General features: G+C 48.4%; 1 protein-coding gene across 4 annotated transcripts; it reads right to left on the bottom strand.

The window, feature by feature from the left end:
* Positions 1-7,498: 7,498 nt before the first annotated feature.
* Positions 7,499-15,344, bottom strand: HMGN5 (high mobility group nucleosome binding domain 5). 4 transcript variants are annotated; one of them, XM_088173111.1, is made up of 7 exons: positions 15,295-15,344; positions 15,041-15,143; positions 13,838-13,867; positions 13,159-13,188; positions 12,667-12,717; positions 9,391-9,534; positions 7,499-8,194 (listed from the first exon to the last, which is right to left on the bottom strand). In XM_088173111.1, exons 2-7 carry the CDS (start codon positions 15,053-15,055, stop codon positions 8,147-8,149), a joined length of 318 nt encoding a protein of 105 aa, XP_088029237.1. In that variant the 5' UTR covers positions 15,056-15,143; positions 15,295-15,344; the 3' UTR covers positions 7,499-8,146. The 4 variants fall into 4 exon arrangements, with proteins under 4 accessions (XP_088029237.1, XP_088029238.1, XP_014743666.1 ...); XM_088173112.1 differs by having other exon boundaries at positions 15,041-15,084; positions 15,295-15,343; XM_014888180.2 differs by lacking the exon at positions 15,295-15,344 and having other exon boundaries at positions 15,041-15,167.
* Positions 15,345-23,443: the final 8,099 nt, after the last annotated feature.

The following is a 23,443-nucleotide window of genomic DNA, read 5'->3' as shown; positions in this document are numbered from 1 at the left end:
CCCCCCCCCCCCCCCCCCGCGCGCCACACAGGCAGCTGCAGAGAATTTCTCTTCCAAAGGGATGATGTAATGGGCTTTGTCAGCCAATGCTGGAATGAATAAAACCCGAGACCCGAAATCCATCCAGGCTTTTGATGAAACTCCTGAGGTTCCTGGGGCAAGTGGTTGCCAAAATAGGCTGGAACCGCTGGTTTTGTCACACAGCTATTGAGAGAAGTGAGATGGAGAGTCAAGGGCTCCAACCAGGGAATAACCAAAACCACCAGGTTTTGTCTCTGCTGAGAGAACAGGGACCTTGTGGGGCATCTGGGGACACTCAGTGAAGGGGTGCACAGCCCTTGGTGCTGGGACATCAACCCAGCTTCAACATCGACCACAGAGTCACTCCTGATCTGAACATGGCACCTACAACCACATTTTATAGAGAGATATATGTGTATATTTAATATTATGTCTATTATATATGGTAGGATATTATTGCCCAGAGAAGCTGTGGCTGCCCCTGGATCCCTGGCAGTGTCCAAGGCTATGTTGGACAGGGCTTGGAGCAACCTGGGATAGTGGAAGATGTCCCTGCCCATGGCAGGGGGTGGAACTGGATGGGTTTATGGTCCCTTCCTACCTAAAGCAGTCTGGGATTCTGTGATATGTATAAAACAAAAATATATAAACTATACACAAATATCACCAATTCCTGCTGCAGCAATGGGCACATTGTTGCTCTCCCAAGGATGCCGTGGGCTGCTGAGGCCAGATCTCTCCTCTCACTCTATGACTTATCCCAAGCCTCTCTCTAGCTTTCTTTGGGGCCCCTTTAGGCACTGGAAGAGGCTCTAAGGTCTCCCAGAGCTTTCTCCAGAGCACCCCCAGCTCTCCCAGCCTTATAGGACACACAGCACTGTTCCTGTCACCCCAAATTTCTGCAGTGAAGAAGCTGCAGGGCAGGCAGGGAGAGCTCCCAGCACTCCAGAAGGTTCCAGCTCTTGCAGGGACATCACACTTCCAAGTGATGGAGAATCATGGATTCCTTTTGCCTTGGCTGCTCTCTGGTTCCTGCTTGTGCATCCTTGCTGGGCATTCCTGCAGCAGGAGCTGGGACAGAGCTGCTGCCACCATCCCCCAGCCTTGTGGAGCCACCACCATGGTGCCACATCCATTGACACCCTGAGAGCTGTGGTACCTGCTCCTGATTCCTGTTCCATCACCCCAGGCAGCTGGATAACCCCAAATTCCCAGGAATGACCTCACTGTGTGTGCAGAGCAGCCGTGCAGGAATCCCCAGCCAGGACCTAGAGGCTACAGCACCAAGTGAAGCCGAGAAGATTTATAGCCAAGATGGGCCAAAAAGGGGGTTGGAAATAATCCCCAAGCCCAAATGGAGCAGCACTGGGAGCTGGGAATCTGGACCCCTTCTCCAGCCCCATGGTGGCCATCACCTCACCTTCAGCACCAGCAGCACCCAGCAACCCTGGGCCCTAAGGTGGCATCTGGGGAGGGAGTTATGCCAAGAGCAGGAGGATGTGGTGCCCTTTTCCTCCTGGGAAAAATTCAGCTCCAATGGAGAATTTTTCTGGAAACACACCTGCACAGGGGGATGTGCACAGCTCAGGTCAGTGGCACAGGGCTTGGCAGGGACACAGGTGGTACCTTGGGAACATCCATGCTGTGTGTCTGTCCCCACCAACATCCACATACCATGGACAGAAGGGAAGTTTTCCTCCTTTCGAAGTGTCTGGAATGTGTCTGGAGGGGCTCAGGCCAAAGGAGAGGTACAAACCTGTGTCCACTCACCCCCCAGCTTCTTCCAGAGGTCCAGAGCCAGGGACAACTCCAGGTCCTCTCCCACCACCATGGGTTGCTGGTCCTGCACTGGTGACGTGTCTTTGTGTGCCCACAGCCCCACTGGATCATCTTCCAAGAATTGTGTAATCACTTCCTAAGCCATTATGATTCCTGGGCTCCATTTGGGCAATGAGTTACATGGTTTAATTACTCATTGTGTGAAATATGTTCGTTTTGCATCTGCCACTCTGTAATTTCATTTGGGGCCTCTTTGTTTGCTTTGTGTCCCCATACAAGAGCCACCGACCCCTATTCACTGTCCCTGTGCCGCTGCAGCAGGGAATACAAATCCCTCCTCCTTTTCCCCCCCATCTGTCAATTCTTTGCAAGACAAAAAGGGTAATTTGTTTAATTGTTGCTGATATAATGTCCTGAAAGTCTCCTTTCCCCTCCAACAGTTAATTACACTTGTTAATTATTTTAATTATTCCCAGGGTAATTCTGTAGGTATAGAGGAGCACAGGAGTAAACACAGAGCAGGGAAGTCGGGGTTTACTCCAAGATCTCTGTTGATAGCCAGTCTGTAACCACATGGGTGGTGAAACCTGGATTTAGAACTTTCTCTTGGCAGTATGGAAGGATTTATAGGAAGAGAAGGCAGATCCTGCAGGATTGCCCTCGGATGAGGCCTGGAGAGGTGACTCTGGCCTTTCTCTCCCGGCAGAGCCAGCTCAAAATGGAACCACGACGTGGGGAAGTACTTCTGGTCAGCACCTCCGTGATGGTGGATTTATAAGAAGGAAGAAACCAAACCAAGCAAATTTCCAGCCCGCTGGAAAGCTGAGGCTCAGCCTGAGGCTCAGGGACAGCCCAGCTCCAACTCCAGCCGTGTTCCGAGGGGAGCAGCAGCCCCGGATCTGTGACACAGCAAAGCTCGTTTGTGGTCCCACAGAGCAGCCTCTGCCAGCGCCCCCGGAGCCAGGGTGAAACCCGAGAGCTGCCGCAATCCAAACCTTCTCCACAGCTCCTTTTATCTTCCTGGGGGGAAAACAAACAGCGCAGAAGCCGGAGCTTTGCGGCTGGGATGTCGCACATCTGGTTTGAGCTCCAAGAAATGCACTTCCACCCCCTCCCCGAATTGTTCATGTTAAACAAACAAAACCCGGACGATTTTGTGAGATTTTGGCTCTGGGATAACTTTGGAGCGGCTTTGACAGAATTCCAGGCTTGTGCTTTGCTTGATCCGCAGTGGAAGCAGCACACCTCGCTCGCCGGGAGGGAGGCACTTCCAAAGGGGAGCAGCCGTGCCCTGGAACTCCCTTACTGGGAATGCTGCCGAGAGTGGGAGGGGGGAGTGGTCTTGACCACTGTGTTTAGGTTTCAATCCAGCATTTTTCCCTGTGTTATTTATGCTTCCTCCCCTGCCCCCTCTTTAAGAACGTCTGGGATTGTTTAAGATGTGTCCAATTGTATTAAGTTGCCTTTGAGAGCTTTATGGTGTCAATTGGATTCCCACTCTTAGGAACAGAGCTTTCAAATTTGCCGTTTTTCCCTTTGCTGTCACATCAGCACCAACTTCCTTTCAGTGCTTTCAGGTGTTACCTCAGCCTGAAGTTCATGCTAATTCCTGGACATCACTTCCATTGGACACAGTTCCAGTGATTCCCTGGTTGGTGCTGCAGAAGGAAAGGAGTGTCATTCCTCTGGGATCCTCTCCCACTGGCCCCTCCCTGTCATCTTCCAGCAGAGGTGGATAAATCAGGGGAGATCATGGAATAACAGAGGGGTTTGGGTGGGAATGGACCTTAAAGCTCATCCCACCCCCTGCCATGGGCAGGGACACCTTCCACTAGCCCAGGTTGCTCCAAGCCCAGTCCAGCCTGACCTTGGACACTTCCAGGGACAAGGCAGCCACAGCTTCTCTGGGAATAGATGAAAAGTGTGAATGAAGGGGGTGGGAGCAGTTCTGATCCTCTCCCCATCCCCTCCTTGTCTCACCCTAGCCCAATTCCAATCACACCCCTTCCAAAGGAGGGGACAATGGTCACACGAGTCACCAGTGACATCTGTCCCCTTGTCCATGCTCACTTGTGTCCACCTCCAGCTCCTCCGGGCGCTGGGACGTTCTCTGGAAGCCACGTTGACATTGTTCTTCCAAGGACAGAGGCTCCTCGAAAGCTGCCCAGCGCCAGGCCCGGGGTGTTCCCGGCTCCTGGAGCCCATCCAGGGCATCAAGTTTCAGAGCAGGGGCTCCCGGCAGCTGCTCGGGAAAGGAGCGGCACCACTGTGACAGTCAGAGGGAGGAGCCATCGTTTCCATTGCAGGGATTCAATTTTCTTTCTCCTTCATCAGATTAACACCAGTGTTACTCCATTAACTGCCAGGGAGCTGCTCTTGATCTGAGAATCAGATCTGTTGGAGTGTCACAGAATCCCACACTGGTTTGGGTTGGAAGAGACCCCAAATGTCCTCTGTTTCTGCCCCCTGCCATGGGCAGGGACCCCTTCCACTATCCCAGGTTGCTCCAAGGGCTGTCCAACCTGGCCTTGGACACTTCCAGGGATCCAAGGGCAGCCACAGCTTCTCTGGGCCCCTTCTTCCAAGGCCTCACCACCCTCATGGGGAAGAATTTCTTTCTTTCCCAATTTCCAATCTAAATCTATCCTCCTTCATCTTAAAGCTATCCCCCCTTGTCCTGTCCCTCCATCCCTTGTTCAAAGTCCCTCTCCAGCTCTCCTGGAGCCTCTTCAGGCACTGGAAGGGGCTCTGAGCTCTCCCCAGAGCTTTTGATCCCCAGCTGAACACCCCTAGCACTCCCAACCTGGCTCCAGAGCAGCGAGCAAAGGTAGGTGTGGGATGAACCTGCAAAACCCTTCCTTTTATGTGCTTGGAGGGGTTGTTTTGTTTTATTTTCCCTCATTTCCCCTTTTCTTAACATCCCAAGGGCCTCACTGTGATTTCCATCTGCTGAAGCAGCTGTGCCTTTTCCCTCTCAATCCTCCTGTGCTGCTCCAGCACGTTGCTGATGGTGGAGACCAGGATGCAATCTGGAGGTGCCTCCTCTGATTTCCCCATCCCTCCCAGGACAGTGACCAGTGTTTTCACAGTGGTTTTCAGTGGGTTTATTGTTCTGAGCAAACAAAAGCAAATGCTTGCCCAGTTCTGTTGAAGATCCTGTGTGAGGACGCTGTGTGAGGACACTGTGCTGCTCTGGGAGCCTGCACCAAAAGATGGATCATGGAATTCCAGGAGCATTTAGATTGGAAAAGCCCTCCAAGTTCATTGAGTCCAACTGTTCCCCCAGCACTGGCAAAGCCACTACTGGCCATGTCCCAAAGTGCCACATCCACAGTTAAATTCCCCCAGGGATGCGACTCCAGCCTGTACCAGGGCTGGACAACCCTTTTTTCCCTAATTTCCAACCTAAACCTCCCCTGGTGCAACCTGAGGCTGTCTCCTCTCATCCTGCCAGGCTGAGTGGACACGTCACCCTGGCAGGGTGTTGCCAACATTGCTCAAATCTCTTCCCATGACATCACCTCGGAGCCATCACTGCCTTCACACTCCTGAAACTCTTCACCTTTGCGTCTTCGAGGTCCCCAGTTGTTATGATGAATAATGATAATCAGATCCTGCAATCTGTGCATCTTTCCTAACCAGCATCAGAGCCAGTAACACCCAGAACACAGAGAACAGCCAGCCAAGGACCCTGGGGAAGGCACTTTCTCCACAAATTCCAAATTAACCTGGAAGTAGGTTGACTCAACAGTTTGAAACCTCTCCTTTTCAGACAAAATAAGCCAAGCTTGGGAGCTGCCATGGAGCTGGCCTTGGATTCAGTGTCTAGACACCAGGACAGCCGTGGAGGAGGGTTTGGCACAAACCAGACAATCCATTCAGTTGTGCAACTCTCTCAATACCCCATGGCTCCGAAAAGTTATGAATTTGAGCAAAATGTTCTTGGGCAATTTTCTGTACTTATTTGAAAGAGGAATTTGATTAGAACAATAGTTATAGAACTAAGAACAACTCCCACCCTGGCACTCAAAAAAGAAATAACCAAAACCAAACACTCAGTTGTATGTTCTGTGTAACAACCTCTGGACTCAGATGGAGAGACACAACTTGGGATGAGAGTGACCTCATTCCAAAGCCTCTTTGTACCTCGGCAGATGGATGGATCCTGTGCTAAGAAAATATCAACTCTATTCAGTGTCTGCTGCTTAAATCACAATGCCTGAGACACTCAGTGACTGGAGGCTAGAGCCAAAGGGAGATGGTCCCATGCCACCAGGGCTGGGAGAAGGGGCTTCACCTTCCTGCAGGACAGAATTCCTGTTCAAAACCCTTTTGGAGAAACCATGGGGGTAGGAAATAAAAAATATTTGCAATATGCATTTTCTCCCTGGAGCAGTACAGGCCCATTGGGATTTCTCACCGATGGCTAAACTCAGGGAATCATGGAATCCTGGAATGATTTGGGAAAGAAGGAAACTTAGGGATCATCTAATCCACTCCTGCCACGGCAGGGACACCTTCCATTGTCCCAGGCTGCTCCAAGCCCCATCCAAACCTGGCCTTGGACACTGCCAGGGATCCAGGGACAGCCACAGCTTCTCTGGGCACCCTGTGCCAGGGTTTTATCACCCTCACAGGAAGGAATTCCTTCCCAATATCCCATCTAACCCTGCTCTCTGTTTAAAACCATTTCCCTTTTCCTGTCACTATGTGCCTGTATAAAAGGTCCCTCTCCCTCCTTTTTACAGACCCCCTTAGGCACTGGAAGGGGCTCCAGGGTCTCCCAGAGCCTTCTCTTTTCCAGGCTGAACACCTCCAGCTCTTCCAGCCTGTCTTTGTAGAGTGGAAATTCAGTGAATCATTTTCAGATGCCAGTCAGGATGACATTTGAACTATTGTTGGATCATGTTCCAAATGGGATGTTCAGTCCCCCTGGTTTTATTCACATCTCAGCACACTTCCACCAGGCACAGGGAACCCAGTTACTGCTCCATCAGTTTTCACTGGAGGAGAGACCAGAGCATGCCCCAAAATCTCTGCTGGATTAAGGGAATACACTGTCAAGCAAAGGCCCCTCAGCACTGCCTCACCTTCACTGCTGAGGAAACTGGAGCCCTGTTAACCCCGAGCATTTGTACAGAACAACAGGTGGAACAGCAGGAATAAAAACCCTCAGTGCCTCAGGCCTGGAAAATGAAATCCATATTTAAACATCCTCTAGTGGCTCTGGGGGACTGATCCTGAACCCCACTGAATCCAAGACACTCTCACTGAGATGCTGTTTGGGGTTTGGACACAAAACATTCAAGCTCCTGGAACTTCCCATTGCTGGGCTGAGGAACAGTTTATTGGGAGAGAGGTTTCTGCATTGCAGACATTTTTCTTCTTATTAAATATATCCTGTAGTTGGTCATGGATGTGAAGAGACTTTCTATAAAAGCAGGTTGATAAAATTGCACAAAAAAGCTGAAACAACAGAACTGGGACTTAACCCCAGTTCACTGGTCTGGCCCAGTTCTTTTCCAGAGTAAGGGGGCCTGGATTAATGGGAAGTCACACAACTGAGGCAGAGAAGGGCTCGAGCCCCAGCCAAAAGCCCAAAGCTCTCCAGCTCCATGGGCTCTCTCTCTCTCTTCCACTGCAGCTCTCCTGGAATTTGGGAGCTTTCCAGCAGCACAAGCAACAAACCACAATCAGCTTTTGAGGAGTCTTTTTTATTAAGATAAATCCAGCAAAATTCCTAACAGTGGGTACATACAACCAACCTGCCCTTTTTGAAAAGAAATGTTTGTATTTCATTTAAAAACAGGATTACACTTTTATTTATTTATTTTTCTTTTTTTTTTTCAAAACTGACAAAATAAAATTACATTTGGGAAACAACAGATTTCCAGCTCTTAGGTTTTTTCATGAAAATAGCTCACCTTCTTTATAAAAGCAACCCACAGAACCACTGGAATGTTTCACACGGTTATTTGTTTTGAGACCTCCCCACTTTAAGAAACCATACAACACATACAAGGGAAAAATTAAAATCTGAAGTCTGTAAGCATGACTTACACAAAAAGGGACACACTGACAGAAGTCAAAAGCTACCACCACTTATTCTTTCCATGTACCATACAAACTATTACAATCACAAAATTTAAAAACAATGACTTTTTTTTTGTTGTTTTGTTTGTTAGGGATTTAATTCCCAAGTAACCGAGATGAAGATGTTCCATAATTAAATTCATGCTAAAAAAACCTGCATTTATAAAATAGTTGATAAAAATATTCCTCTCTGTTAACAATACAGCATGGAGGTACGGATACCAAATGATGGAGATATAGGGCAGGGTTAACATTACTCGGACTTGGCTTCCTTATCATCAGATGCTTCAGCAGCTGGTGCCTAGAAAAGGGATTGGGAAGAATAGAAATATTATTGGTAATGCTAATGGGATTCCAATCTAACCAGCATCATAAAGAGACCAGTTTGTTAACACAGACATGGACAAGGCTTTGTGTGGATAGACAGGCGTGCACAGAAAATATCGACACAACAATGGGCTGATAATTCTTAAAATAAAAGCACAGGAGTATTAATTAGCGAGGTAATTGTGGGATAAGTGCCTGCAGAGAGGCAGAGTTGGAATGTATTTTAATTAGGTTCAATGATAATGTTAGGGGAAGTTCAAGCCCTCATCATGGGGCAGTGGAAGAATTACACATCAACCACAATCCTGCTCTGTCTAAACTTTGGGGAATCACTTCTCACCTTTCTCTATAAAAATGTGCTTTTACTTTTCAAGTCAACACATCAGGCCTGCAAAGCTCCCTCAAAGTCCCTCTGAAGCACATTAGCCATGCAGTGCTTTAACCAAGCAGCTCCTGCTCTTGTTTTAGAAATGAAATAAAGGACCCTGGGCTGGATGGCGACACTCAACCCATGAAGAGACACCCCTGTCAGTGACAGAACACAACGGGCTGGGCTGTGCCACGGGCAGAGAGAGCCCTGAGCAAACACTGCTTCAGTATCAGCAAGGAATCTGCTGGGACAATCCAGCAGCAGAGGATGGAGCCTGCAGCTGCACCTAGCAAAAAGCAGCTGAGCTAAGGAGCTGCCACAAGGACCTGTGAGGAGAGGCTGCAGGTAAGAAACAAGACTGAGCCTACTTTGCAGATCTCCTGTTGAATTGTTCTGAGGCAAATAATTGTTTTAAAGAATTGTGTAGAACTCAAAACCAGATTTGTGGCCCAGCACCAACTCGTGCTGAGCAGCAGAGGAAGCCAGCAGTCCCGAGGGGATGTGCCAGGTCAGCCCAGGGCTGCAGGGTGATGATGTCCCTGGGCTCCACTGTTCCCCACACCTTGGGCACTGCTGTGGGTTAGCCCTGAGAGGGACCAGGGCCAGCAGACAGCACCTGTGGAAGGGCTCCAGCACAGAAGCCGTTCCTGCAGGCTCTCCCCGGGCAGGTACCACAGCTGCTGTGTCCTCATAGTGTGGCAGTGACCCCCCCCCCCAACCCTCTGGAGCCCAGCAGAGCTCCTGCAGCTGTAATTCCAGCACATCTGGCTCTGCTCCCAGCTTTAGTGGAGCTAAAGTACCTCATTAGTTTTGGTATCTCCATTTTCAGAGTGGTTTTCTTCTTTAGCATCCTCTTGTTTAGTTTCCTCTTTGCCTTTGGCTCCTTTCTTCCCTTTTGTTGCTGCCTTTTTGTCCTCCTTTTTATCATTTGCTGCTTTTTCTTTCTGTTAAGAAAACAGACAATGATATGTTAGATCCTAATTTCCACCTTGTACATCAGCATGTTCTCAACTCCAAAACTCTCTGCACAACCTCCTTCCACCCCCAAACTTCCTATTGACAAAGATGAGATCAAAGTTTCACAGGAGAAGTGTTTTCCTTCTGTTTCTCCTGAATGTGCTACAGGGAACTGCAGAATAAAAAAGAAGCCATGGCTGGGGTTAAAAGAATTCTTATTTTAAATAGGCATTCAATTAAATTAGCTAAAAAATGTTGAACTGGCCTGTACTTCTGCCCTGCTGCTGAAAGGCAGCCACAGAATAAAACCAATATGTGCAAACACCAGAATACTTCAGATGTGCTGTTAATGCCTATTTAGAAAAGTGTAACAAAGCTGTAGGCAAAGGACTTTCCCCCATGCCTGCCAGAAATATTCCTTGTGATAATAAACCACTTCCATGCCAGAAAAACTGGGGGCTCAACAACATCACTTTGCTAACCACAAGAGAGTTGCATTTATTATTTAAGTGCAGATTCTTATATGTGGCTCTGGCTAAATCAAAACAAAACCCAAAACTCAATGCTTCTGTAGTAATAACTTTCCATAGGCAAGGTCAGATCCTGACCCAAATACCTGACCCTCATTAGTTTCCTTTCCAAGGATGTTCCTCTTGCTGCCAATAAGTAACAGCACTGGCTCAGCCCCTTGCTTGATTAACCTACTTCCCACAGAGGAACCAGAAACTCTGCAAGATCTACTCACAGCTGAGTGAGGATAAATAAAAATTACTGCATATACATTCATCTACTCAGGAGATTTGTCTCAGTGACTACAAGTTACCAAAAGGTTACAAAAAGTTTACTTTCTTGCTTCAATCCCTCAGTTATTAATGCACAAAGTTAATTCACCTTAAAAATGAGCAGCGAAGGGCAAACTCAATGTTAAGGGGTAAAGTCACCTGATTCTTCAATTATTAAAAATTCACCAAAATTAACAGCAAATCCTCCAATAAGGCAGAAAATTTAAGGTGAGGTCAGGACATTCAGTGAGTGAGGGTCTCTTTCCTCTCTAACTTCTCACTCCTCAGTCTGAGGGATTTCATCCCACCTGGAAAACTCCTACAAGTGAGAGCCAAGTCTTGGGAATAGCCAGTTATCCTGGTGCTGTTTGGCACTGAGATTTAGAATTGCAATTGTAATGGCACTGCTTATCTGTTCCCTTATCCCACAAGAAAACCCCACAGCAAAGTATTAACAGCTAAAACCAATTTTCTGTGCTGGAAAAGTCCCTCTTCAGAAAACACTGGAGGAGAATCCAGGGAAACTGACTTCCATGGCTGGACTGAGTGGAGAGAAAAGGTCCCACAGGACACAACAGGTCCTCAGCTACAGCATTGTGTTCATTCTCCTCAGTAATTTTGATTCAATAATCAGGTCCTGAATTTTACAAGTGACAAAATTCCTTTGCCAGCTCCGTGTTTTTCAATATTGCAAAGTTTAACAGGTGGAATCTATTCTGACACACAGGAAACCACTCCAGGATCCTGAAGGCTGACAAGTAAAGCACTTGGGGCAGACACTAATTAAAAATGCCTCCACAATTCTTACTCCATCACCCTTTGCACAGGTGTTGATGCAGCTTGAGGAGCTCTGGAGAGCCAAAAATACAGCTGAAGTGCCCTGGCTTCAAACAGCACCTCAGGAGCAGGAGGAGCAACATTCCCAAGTCCAGTTGGGGACAATTCCCAAGGCACAGCTCCCAGGGGATCCCTGCATGATCCCAAAGGGAGACCACACCACCCAGTGATGCACTGGGGGCCCAAACAAAGCTTTGCCAGTCCCTTACAGACCTTAACTCCTGCCTCCCTGTTCCTACAACTTTTCACCTTCACTTAATGCAGCTTTAGTGTTTAAACCCCGTGATGTTCCCATAAAAATAAAAAAGAGCAAACTTGGGAAGAAGCCCAAATACAGCAGCGTGGCTCATCCACTGCTGCCCTGGCCTGTGTGCCACCAGCAGCTGGCTCTGCTCTGCCTGGGGCACCAGCCACCAGAGGGAAGTGCAGAGTGCCCAGTGCTCCATCCAGCCAGGAATGTGGTCTACAACTCCAGCTGCAGGGCCAAGAGGGAACGGGAAAACCTCGATCTGCCCAGCACTGAGATTACAGAGCTGAGCCCAAAATGACACGTGGGGCTCTCTCTCCTTTCCACAGCATCTCTGCTGCTCCACACAGAGGATGTGGAGGGAAACAGTTCCCTCACCTGGAAGTCTGCTGGGCCATAGGCAATTGCAAATTCCTTTCCAAAGGAAAAGAAAAAAGCTCCTGGTTCCCAGCCCCTCATCCCCCTCTGCAACCAAAGCATCTCTTCCCCCTGTGCTTTGCCCACCTCATCATCCCAAACCACAAGGAAAATGGAACAGGTTAAAAACAATCACTGAAGTTTTGTTGCTGGAGTTTATTGTTTTTGTTTTTTTTTAAGCTGCAAAATCCTAAATGTTTACAGAAAAATCTAACAGAAAAGAACTGCAAACTGATGGCTGGGAAAGCTGGTAAGAACGAGATGGAAAGAAATCCCTCATGGATTGCAGAACTGCCCCCTTTGAAATTTCAAACTGTTGCTCCAAACTAAAAAAGAGCTTTAAATAGTTTGTTTTTTAATTATACTGTCAGACATGCCAATGTGTTTGACATTTCCAAAAATACCCAGCTGAAGGGGTCTCTAGGACTCTGAGTGATTAAAATGTGATAAACTGATAACTAACTGCAGAGAGGGCCTCAGAATAGAAATATAGTAAAAAACTGTAATGAAAAGCACGATTTTCTATGCCTCCTCTAATTGAGTCTCTGATCTCTATTCCAAGCATCATTTTCCCAACAATGCATTATATGAAACTTCAGAATGGTCTTGTAAAACAGCAGCAAAGCCTCACCACAAGGGATTTCAAATCTGCTCAGTTTACCACATTCCTTCAGTAGAAATTGGATAAAATTATGTCATTCCCATTCTTTTAGCTCGCATAATTCCATCTTAAAGCTTTCAGGATAATTATGAATAAGCAATGTGGTTAATTGTGGGGGGTTTATCCCTGTAAATACCTCGAGAAGGAAAATATAACTTCAGTTCAAGACCCTTACCTTAGGTGCTGCCTTTTTGGGCTTTGGCTCCGGTTTGGGTGGAGCAGGTTTCTGCAAAAAACACAAGAAACAAGTCAGGTGAATACCAGAAACAAATATTTGTATTTCTATGAGCATTATGATGGTAACTTTTGAATATTTTTTGTTGCAAAACATCAACGGGCAAATTACCAAGCTAAGGAGAGAGCAAGTGATTTACAGAGCCATGAGCATTGGTATGGAGATGTCCTACAGGGAACAAATCCATCCTGACACCATGTTCCTTAACTCTGGATGCTTGTGCCCAGATAGAATGTGCACTAACACAGAGTTGTAACTCATGAGAGAAGCCTGAGATGTGGGGATGTTCAGGGAATGGAAACACGGAATGGGAATTGTAAATATTGCAATACTCTAAGTGTGCCTTTTCCAATTCTGGGGGAAAAACCCCAATAATTTATTTTTTAACTATCTCCATCCCAAGTGATAAAATATTAAAAGACAAATACTCACAGCAGATAGTCTGGCTGACCTTCTCTTTGGCTGCATAAGGAAAGACAGATATATCATTAAAATTCAGAGAGCACATAAAGCACAGCTTTCTCATAACTACCACCCAAAATAACATGGCATCATGAAACCCCATAGAAATCCTAAGATTTATGAAATTATGGGCATTACGGAGAGGGCCTTGATGATTCCCCATCCCTGGGAGTGTCCAAGGCCAGGCTGGACGGGGCTTGGAGCACTCTGGGATGGTGGAAGGTGTCCCTGCCCATGGCAGGGGTGGCACTGGATGAGTTTAGGATCCTTCCAACCCAAACCATGCTGTGATTCCATGCTCCTTGTAGGTCCAGCTCAGGGTTTTCTGTGATTTCCTAGAAGTGCACCTTTGCTCAGCAGTTCTCTGCTGCCATCACTTCACTCTGCTGGTGTGGTAAGGGATGAAGTTTCTTTACTTGCAGGGGTTGTTCCCACTAGAACCTGTCCCTCACCTTAGCCCAGGGGAGCTGCTGGACCCCCAGCACCACCTCATGGGGGTCACCTGCCACCTCAGGGGACAGTGATGGCCCCGAGCACCCCAAAACAGGCCACCCCAGGGGTTGAACACCCCTCATGAACTGCGTGGGCTTCCTAATTTCTGCAGAACCCCACAGGAATTCTTGGAGTGGGGACCACACACAACTCCTACCTCCTCCTTTGCCTCGCCTTCAGCTGGAGCCTGCAAGGAAAGCGAGACACTGAGGTGAGAAGGCAGCACCATCCCCTTTAACTACACCTGAGCCCTGAGGCGAGCCGGGAGTGGGGGGAGGCTCACAGGGCCCCCCAACACCACCCGCAGCAATGGCGGCCTCCCCCCATCCCCGCCGCCTCACGGACTACAACTCCCACAATGCACCGCGGCCGCCACCTCTACGTCATCACGTCGAGTTCGAAAAGTTCCCGCCAATTTCCCCTCACACAACAAGGTCGCCGCGGGCCCCGCAAGGACAATGAGGGACAACCGGGAACGCGGCGATCGCGCCCGCCCGAGGGGTTTCAACTCGCTCCAGGCCCCCGGTGGCCCCGTCCGGGGCCACCGGGGGCCTGGAGCGGGTCGAAACCCCTCGGGCGGGCGCCTCGGTGGTTGAGGGGCGACCGCGTCCCTGCCCCGCCCCCCCAGCCCGCGCTGTGAGGGGAGGGGGGGTGCGCCCCATATTCCCGCTGCCCCAAAGTTCTCGACTACGGTGATAAATCCCTTTTCCCCGCTTTCCTTGAAGGCCAGTTTCAAATTCTGCGCCGCCTAATGGCCCCAAATTACCATTGCACAACCATCTGGTATGACAAGAAGTGGGAGGCAAAAAAAAAAAAAAAAAAAAAAAAAAAAAAAAAAAAAAAAAAAGAGAACAAAGGCAAACGCAGGAGAAAGAGGCGACGTTTAAAAGCGAATCCAGCCGGGAATGGCGCGATGGGGATTAAAACGCTGGCGGAGGTGGGTGGGGGGGTCTGGGGGGGTCGTGGCGCAGGTTTTGGGGGGGTTTTGCTGCCCCGCGTTCTCCACAGGGGCAGCACAGCACTATGGCTGTTTGTAATCCAGCATGGAGACACTGCTGCTCCAGCCTTCTCCTCCTTCCCAAACAAAACAGCCCAAAAGTGAACTCGCCGCGCTGCCCTGCCCGCCCCGAGCCCTCTCCCTCCGCTCCCCGCTCCGCTCTAGGGCATACACCAAAAATTTAAAATGCAAAAAAAGAGAAACCAACCAAAAAACCCAAAAAACTCCACACACACACGCGCGCGCGCGCTAATTTTTTTTTTTTTTTTACAGCTAAATTTCCGCGATTGCCGCTTTAATCTCTCCCCCTTTGCTCCCAATCTGCCTTCCCTCGTTTTTTAATTATTTTTTTTTCGTACTTACCTTTCTTTTGGGCATAGTTGCACCTTAATAGTTGATTGCAAAACCTAATAGAGATAAGATATCGAAAAATAAATGGAAGCGGCGAAAAACTGTTCCGACCGTCCTGCAAAAAAAAAAAAAGAAAAAAATAGACAGGAAAAAAAACCAAAAATAAAAAAGAAGATGTTTAAGGGACCAAGAGTTAATTGCGGCAGAAACTGAACAAAAAAAAAAAAATCCCCCCCTCTTTATTGCAAACAGTAAAATACACCAACACGCAACCAAACTGCATGAATGGGGAGCGCGAGATGGGCCCGGCCGCTGAGTGACGGCCGCAACGGCCAATGGGGGCGCGGGGAGCGGCGCGGGGGCGGGGCGTGGGCGGGGCCGCCGTAGCGCGAGCGCCGCGCGCTTTCCGCGTGTGCGCGGCCCGGAGCGCGGCCCCGGCGCCGCCGCCTCCGCCCGCTCCGCCGCGGGGCCCCGCGCCGCCCGCCGCCCCCGGGCCCCTGCCCCCCGCGGGCCGCCACACAAACTTCCCACAAAAGTTCCCGCAGGCCGCAGGAACACAACATGGCCGCCTCGGCCCCGCGGCCTGCGGGAGCGCGGCCGCCGCCGCCGCCTCCCGGCCCTGCGGTACCTGTTGGAAAGGGCCGTGGCCCGCCCGTGGCCTCGGCCGGCGGAGGGAGGGGGCTGCGGCCTTTGTCCGGCCCGACCCCGCGCGGGCTCAGCGGGCGGTTTAACTCCCCGGGATTGTCGGAGCAGTTGGGGCTCGGACCGGCCTCTGGGGCTGTTGCACCTCGGCTGGCGCCGTTGAGGTTGGCCCCGGAGCGGGGCCTGCGAGCCTGAGGTTGTTCGCAAGGTGAAGTCTCAGATTTCGGCATGGATTAAGGAAAATCGGCTCTCGTTTCCATCATAGCTGCAATATCTGGCACTGTTTCCACCATCTATTTTATGTATTTCCGAAGGGAAAGCACAAGGTGTATTAATACCACCTTCAGGACCAAAGCACTTTGCACTAAGACTTGAAGCAGGAGCCGCTGCTTTGAGGTGTTCCTGCCCAAAACCAGGACAACTCTTTCTAAAACCTACAATGGAGTCTGCAATCTTCCTAGAAAGCCAGTTCCAGCACCCAACTGGCCTTAACCCCCCAAAGCTTTCCCCAGCATCTACACTGTACTTTGGTTGTGAATTTCGGCATCTTTGTGCTGTGTCCAGCAGATCCAAAAAACGATTAATGAGAATCAAATTCCAATAACATTTTGCAGACCATGTCGTTTCACGTAATATTATCATTTTCTCCCTAAAACTTCGTTTTTCTAGACTAAACAAATTCTTGGGAGGCCTCATGATCTGATAGGCCATATTTTCTAAACTTTTTGTCAATTCTCAGGCTCCTCTGGGCTCCACTTCACATTCCTGCCCAGGTCTGTACCCAGTAATCAGGTTAATTAGGTAACAGATCTGAGCGTGGCATTTGCAGAGTCAGCAGCAGCATCACCATGTTGGTTCAGACTCCTCCTGATCCCCTGTAATCCCCGGATCCCTTTCAGTGCTGCTCCCTGAACAGCTGTTCCCCCGTTCTTGACAAATTCATGGTGACTTTTTGATTTGTCACTTTTTACGTCACCTCCCTCTCCAAGGGCCGAGATGTCAATAGTTTATTATCTTCCTGCACTTTGCAGTTAAGCTGAACAATTTTCCTTCCACGGAGCCACCCTTCTCCCCCTTCCTCCAGTCAATGTTGATCCATCAATGCCATGATTATTTTGTTAAAACACACTAATTATTTAAGGATGGCTCTGACTGGCCTCCTGAATCATGGGAAAGACATTTTCCAGCCTCAGTATAACCATGTAACCAAATACAATCACACCTCCTGTGTTAATCAAGATTTTAAATAGTGTTTCCAGTAGTTTTCTCCAGCTTCTGAATTAAATATGGCCTGAAACACATTTTAAGAACTCTTGGTCTCCGAGTTCTCAATTACCATCAAGGTTTGTGCTTGACTTGCCTCAGGACGTTTTTCCTGTGTCCCTGCAGTTACTCTTTCACCCTTTCTATATTCTGGGAGAAGTCTTTGTGGAAGAGAAAGAGGAATTTATTGAAGGGTCTGCCAACATCTTCTGAACAACTTGCATGACCAACAGTTTGGATCAAAATGTGCAAGTGAAGCCCAGATTTAAAATTCACAACTGATTTTTGCATTATATTTGCTCTGCTTTCTTTTTCACCTTTACATTTTCTCAAACACTTTTATTTAAAAAAAAAATCATGAAACCATAAACTGACCTAAATAATGACTAGTGAGAAGATGATTTCCCTCTAAAGAGACAGGATAAGCTGCTGTAAGATGCTGCTATGCTACAAGTATAAATGGCTGTAACTATGCAGGAGATTACAGACCTGGTTGTAGCCAGGAGAATAAGTTTATTCTGAAGCATTAGTTTGTAACATGTGACTTTTTGGATGTTTTTGCCCAAACTGGCATTTTTTATTCAGTACAAAATCACCTAAAACTGAATTTATGCACCATCTCAAATCAAAGCAACGAATCAGAAATTAATGTTTTTGTGTGCCACTGTTTCAATGAAAAATTCCATGCTAAAATTTGAATTCTCTTTCTATAAGGAGTCGTTGACTCCAGAGGTAAAACCATCCAGTCTGCAAACAGAAACATCAAACCAAAAGTGACCAGCACAGGATGGTCAGTCTCAAAGCCCACACTGAAATTACAGAGTGGTGCTCAAATGCTGAGGAATGGTTTGAAAATTGGGAATATCCTGCAGAGGAGCAGGGCCTGCTCCTGATATCAGAGATCTGTTGCACTTCAGGAATGTTTTCCTGGACCACCTTCTTGAACTGAAGTAGACCAGGACATTCCTGAATAAAGGCAGAACAGACCTAAGTCGTTCTTGGGTGATTGACTTCTCACCTTCCTGGAACAGGCAGTCAGATACCTGTTCCTTTCTCATTCCTTTGTGCTAAAATTCATGGGGTTTGGAACGTTAGGAGAGTCCTTTCCACACATTCTGCTCTCAGCCTGGTTCATTTAACTGTGCAAGAACCCCACAGTCACAAGTTCAGAGGAAGGGAAATTAGGATTCTGTGTGTGTCATAGTCATGGCATATATGACCAGTAATACTAATACATATTTTTGTGACAAAATACCACGAAACACATTTTTGTGTTCTGTACCTGGTGTTTAAAGTGTCCCTCTGCCTTATTTTATATAACTTTTGGGATGAGCGGATTATTGATCTACAGAAGAGGTTTGTGCTTGGTTAATTTTATAGTTTGTCCTGGGTGATTCTGTGGTTTGTCCTGGGTAAAAATTGATTTATGTGTCAAATTCAGTATTGATTGCAATAAAACATTTAGAGCTTATTAATTTGGGAAGATGAGGATGAAGAATTTAAGATTCTCACTGAGTCTGTTTATCTGTGCTTCAGTAAAACCTTTGGCTTAGCTACAGCTTCTTACCTGGTCCCCAGTAGTGAAGGGGGTGACTACATGCTCCAGAATTGTATTAAACATAAAACACAGGTAAGAGGATACAAGAATGACTTCCAGGAAGCTTCAGGCATCTATCCCAAAGCAGGAGCTCACACTGGAGTTGTCTGGACTCCCTTGATAGTCAACAGAAAAGTGCTGACACCTTTGGGAGCTGGTGCACTCCATTCTAGGACAGATGTTCAGTCAGGCATTCTAAACCAGAAAATGTATTTCCTAATCTAACACAAAGGAGATTATTCACAGGTTTGGTGCATAAAAAGAAATGGAAATGTCTATTTCCACTTACAACACACTAGCACAGGGTGCCCAGAGAAGCTGTGGCTTCCCTTGGATCCCTGGAAGTGTCCAAGGCCAGGCTGGACAGCCCTTGGAGCAGCCTGGGATAGTGGAAGGTGTCCCTGCCCATGGCATGGGGTGGAACTGTAGGAGCTTGAAGGTTTCTTCCAACCCAAACCATCCTGAGATTCTCTGAGATACCAGCTTTTCAGCCCCAATAACAGGAATAGTCATTCTGTTAATGCTTTTTAAGGACACTTTGCTCCACTGGGCCTTCAAGCCTGAAAGGCAGAAGACACAACCCTGAAATCTCCAACAGCCTTGTCTGGCTCCCTCTGACCCAGGACTGGGCTGGACAGAACACGTTTTGTGTTCTGAACACTAAACCCTGCCTTTCTCAAGCCCATCCTCTGAGAAACCTGCAGTTCCCACTGGCTGTGAGCTCAGAGCCAGCTGGAAGGAAGGAAATGGGGCTGCAAATCAGCACCTGCTGCCTGCCAGAAGGTGTTGGGGGTTTTTACATACTTGGAGATGGCCCCTTGCATTCACAGTCTTGGACTTTGCAGAAGCCTCAGGGTCTCCTAGGACTGAGTCAGCTTTGGTCAAAGGGTCTGCTCACAGACTTGATCACCCCCAAATCCTCTGGGAATCTTCAAATGGCTTCTAGGGAGACTTCTAGTAAAATACATTCAAAATCAGTGCTAAAGGTAGGATGGTTTGTGAAACTGCTGAGCTTTCTCGGTCACAGCCCTCTCAGTTGCTGAGTCTCCCTGGGAATGGACTGTAAAAGCTGGGAGCACCAGCCGTGTCCTGAGGCTGTGTGTGGAAGCAGTTTTCCCCTCTCCAGGGGTGCAGGGAGGACCATCTGGCAATGGTTAGGTTGTTATTATTCGCTGTGTCCATTGCTTCTACCCCAACCTGGTGCTTTGGCGTGAGACAGATCCTCAGGCGAGCTTGTGAGTTCCTGTCTGGGAACTCCCCACCCTCCTCCACAAACACAGGCAAAAAACTCACTGGGGTTTTCTGCCCCAATTTTGTTTTTTCTGCATGTTCCTATTAGTCCTCCATGGCAGACTGGTATTAGAAATTATCTTTCAGGCCTCCTGCTCCTGCCAAGAGTGAAAAATGACTTATTGTGAGTTTGAATTTCTTTGTAAGTCGTATGTCAAACTGTTTTTTACACAATTATCTTTATGTTTCGCTTCATAGAATCACAGAATCCCAGGAAGGGACCTTAAAGCTCATCTCATTCCACCCCCTGCCACAGCAGCAACACATTCCACTATCCCAGGTTGCTCCACGTCCTGTCCAACCGGGCCTTGGACACTCCCAGGGATGGGGCAGCCACAGCTTCTCTGGGAACTGTGCCAGGGCCTCACAACCCTTACAGTTTCTTCCTAATAGCTAATCTAGATCTACTCTCCGTCTCTGTCAGTGGGAAGCTGTTACTCCTCGGATGTATGTGCAGTCTAGCAGCTCAGTATTCCTTTCCTTGGATACTCCAGGGAACTTAGAGCCCTTCAGGAGCAGGCACAGGACTTTCCAGAGCCCAGGCTGGCTGCTGGCTCAGGGCTGGGAGGATGGATGGCCAGTCTGGAGCACACGGAAAAGCAGGGATTAAACGCTATGTGAGGAGCTGTGTGTGGCCAACCCCACTCTGGATGGGGGATTGTCTTCAAAACAGGGAAGTGGTGGAGTCAGCATCCTGAAAGGGTCAAAAATTGTGTAGATGTGACACTTGGGGAGATGGGTTAGTGGTGGCTTTGGCAGTGCTGCGTGAATGGTTAGATCCATAGTCTAGGAGGGCTTTTCCGAACTAAATAATTCCAGGGTTCTTTGAAAGCACTGCTGACCCCCATCTCCCAAGGCACCAGCGCGCACGTCCCCAGGCCTCCAATGTGCCACAGAGCCCCAGGGAACTCCCTCCTCCCTTTCTTCCTCCACCTCTTCCTCCACCTCCTCCTCCTCCTCTCGGGCCGAGGGGAGCGGGCCCGGCCCTGGCCGCGGTCCCGCCGAGCGCCAGCAGGGGGCGCGCCCCGGCAGCCACCGCGGGGCCTGGGGAGGCTGAGCCAGGCCTGGAGAGGCTGAGTCGGGCCTAGGGGGGCTGAGCTGGGCCTGGGGGACTGAGCCGAGTCTGAAGGGACTGAGCCGGGTCTGGGGGAACTGAGTGGGGCCTGAGGGACTGAGTCGAGTCTGAGGGGGCTGAGCTGGATCTGGGGGAACTGAGCTGAGTCTGGGGCAACTGAGCTGGGCTTGAGGGGCTCAGCTGGGCCTGGGGGAATGAGCCGAGTCTGAGGGGGCTGAGCTGGGCTTGGGGGGCTGAGCGGGGCCTGGGGGACTGAGCCGGATCTGAGGGGGCTGAGCCAGGCCTGGGGCCTGAGCCGGCTCTAGGAGGCTGAGCCGGGACGGGCGGGTCTGGGGGTGCTGTGCTGGGACGGGCGATTTTACCAGAATTACACGTAAATCAAAGAAACCCGGCCTTACTGATTTTCCAGATGAGGAAGATCTCTTGGACTTCCCCACCTGCTCCCACGAGTGTTTGGAGAAGGGGAGCAGTTTCCACCTCCATGGGATGCAGCAGGACACGCTCCGAGTCATGGTTTCCCTTTGGCTCCAGTTACTGCCAGGCTGGGACTGGGAATGAGGCATGGATTTCTGATTTCCTGTTGAGAGCACTGAGCTGATGTCCCTTGTCCATCACACCTTCTCCATTTCACACAGATCCTGATCATCTCCTCTGGCACAGCCTCATGTTACTCACAGGTGGATTCTGGATTAATTTCTCTCAGTGGTTACAAAGCAGCTGTGGAGCATGTTCTTCTTTTAGACAAGAGGGAATTTGCAGTTGATTACTGCAGTATCTCTCATAGTGAGATTCTCTTGCAGTTCTGCTTTAGAACTCCATCCTTGCCTGTGCTCTAAGGAAAAAGCAAGAGGATCGTTGCCATCATATTTTACCATGAAATCCCAGGATGACTCTGGGATGGCCAATCCCTTGGGCTACCCTTTGGGCAGAACCTAAAATGTGGTCATTTTGCTTTAGGTTTTGGTCTACTTTGAAAAAGTAGACACAGCTTCTCAAATGTGTAACAGTGAAAACAAAAACAACACCGTGAATTTTACAGGAGTAGCATGGGAATAGAAAACATCACATGTTCCCACCAATAAAGTAGAAAATTTACTTTTATGAGTCAAGAAAGCCAAGTTGTGTCAACGATACCTGATTCGTGTACTGTTCTTAACTTAATAAATCTCATTTCATGAAGATAAAATGCCTCCTAGAGTGCACTTTGGAGAGTAATGATGATAGCAGCGTTTTTAGAAGGCAGGAGGACAAGGTGCAGCTCGCTCCAGGTGAATCTCACCTCTGAGGAGCTGATTCCAGGTCTCCAAGGAGAGGAGAGCTGGCAGCCAGCCTGGAGCATGACAGGAGAGCCCAAAGTTCAAGTGACCCTCCCTCTCCCATTCTCCACCTGCATTTTTTCCTTCTTTCTGATAAGCTGTGGTTTCTCCCTCCTGTGTTCCTTGCCATGAATCAGGTTACACGCTGGAGCCAACAGGAATTCCCGGGGTGTTTCTCAAGCAGCTGTGAAGGGGCTGCACAAAAACAACTGAAGAAACATTCCTTGAAGAATTTTAATCTCCTGGATTTAACTAGGTTTGTTTTAAACAGATTAAAAAGTACACCATTTATTTTATTAAATTTTGAAATTCCTTGAACAAGGGAATTTTTATGGCATACCATCATCCTCAATAAATTTTGGTTTATTGCTTTTTCAAACATACTTAAAACTCATGACTGCTTCAAAGATTCAGATAAGTATTATAAGTATCAAACTGAGGCATGTCCTCCTCAGAACAGTTTTCTTTCCTTTACTGTTGGCAAATTATAATAAAGCACATATATATTACTTAAATACTTTTTAATTCAATGGGTTTTTTAAAGATTTTTTTTTTGTTAGAAACACTAATAATTTGAAACAGGAAAGGTTGTTTGGAAAACTCATTTCAGAAATATCTTTTTTGCCAAGAGCAGAACAAACATCTTGCTTTCATCTTAGCTTGTAGGTGTAAAATTGCAGCTTCCTGTGCTTAACACTGTACATATTTTCCATTTGCTGCGTACCTGCTATCAGAATAGATAATATATATATATGAGGTAATAGTTGGATTACCAGAGGCAAGTGGGAGACAGGTGCTGGATATAAATTTCCTTCAATAGCATGTCACCATGACTTTTAACAATTAAAAATGTGGGGGATTTTATGTCTTTTTTTTTGTGTGTGTAAGATACTTTACAATAACCACAGGAACGCTAAGAACTCCACTGGATGCCACCTGTCCTTTGGCATGAGCTGGCACATCACTTGGGCAGTACCCTCCACGCTGGAATAGATTTTAAAAGGAAATTCCAAATTCTAAACACCATTTCCCAAAACCAGCCACCCACCCTTGACTTCTGGTGCCCCAGATGGAAGTGAGCGGCCAAGGCTCGGGGCTGGCCGTGCCGCCGCTGCCCGGCCGGGGCAGGGCCATGGCGGCTGCAGGGCAGCCGGTAACGGCGGAGCCCAGCACGGGGCCATCGCTCCTGGGGACCCGGCTGTGAGGGGAGCAGCCATGAGGGGACCCGGCCG

This window comes from Sturnus vulgaris, chromosome 14, assembly GCF_052056855.1.
Source record: "Sturnus vulgaris isolate bStuVul1 chromosome 14, bStuVul1.hap1, whole genome shotgun sequence".
In the NCBI taxonomy this organism is placed as follows: Eukaryota; Metazoa; Chordata; class Aves; order Passeriformes; family Sturnidae; genus Sturnus; species Sturnus vulgaris.
Note: the sequence above shows the minus strand (reverse complement) of the source record. Positions and strands in the feature narration are given on the sequence as shown.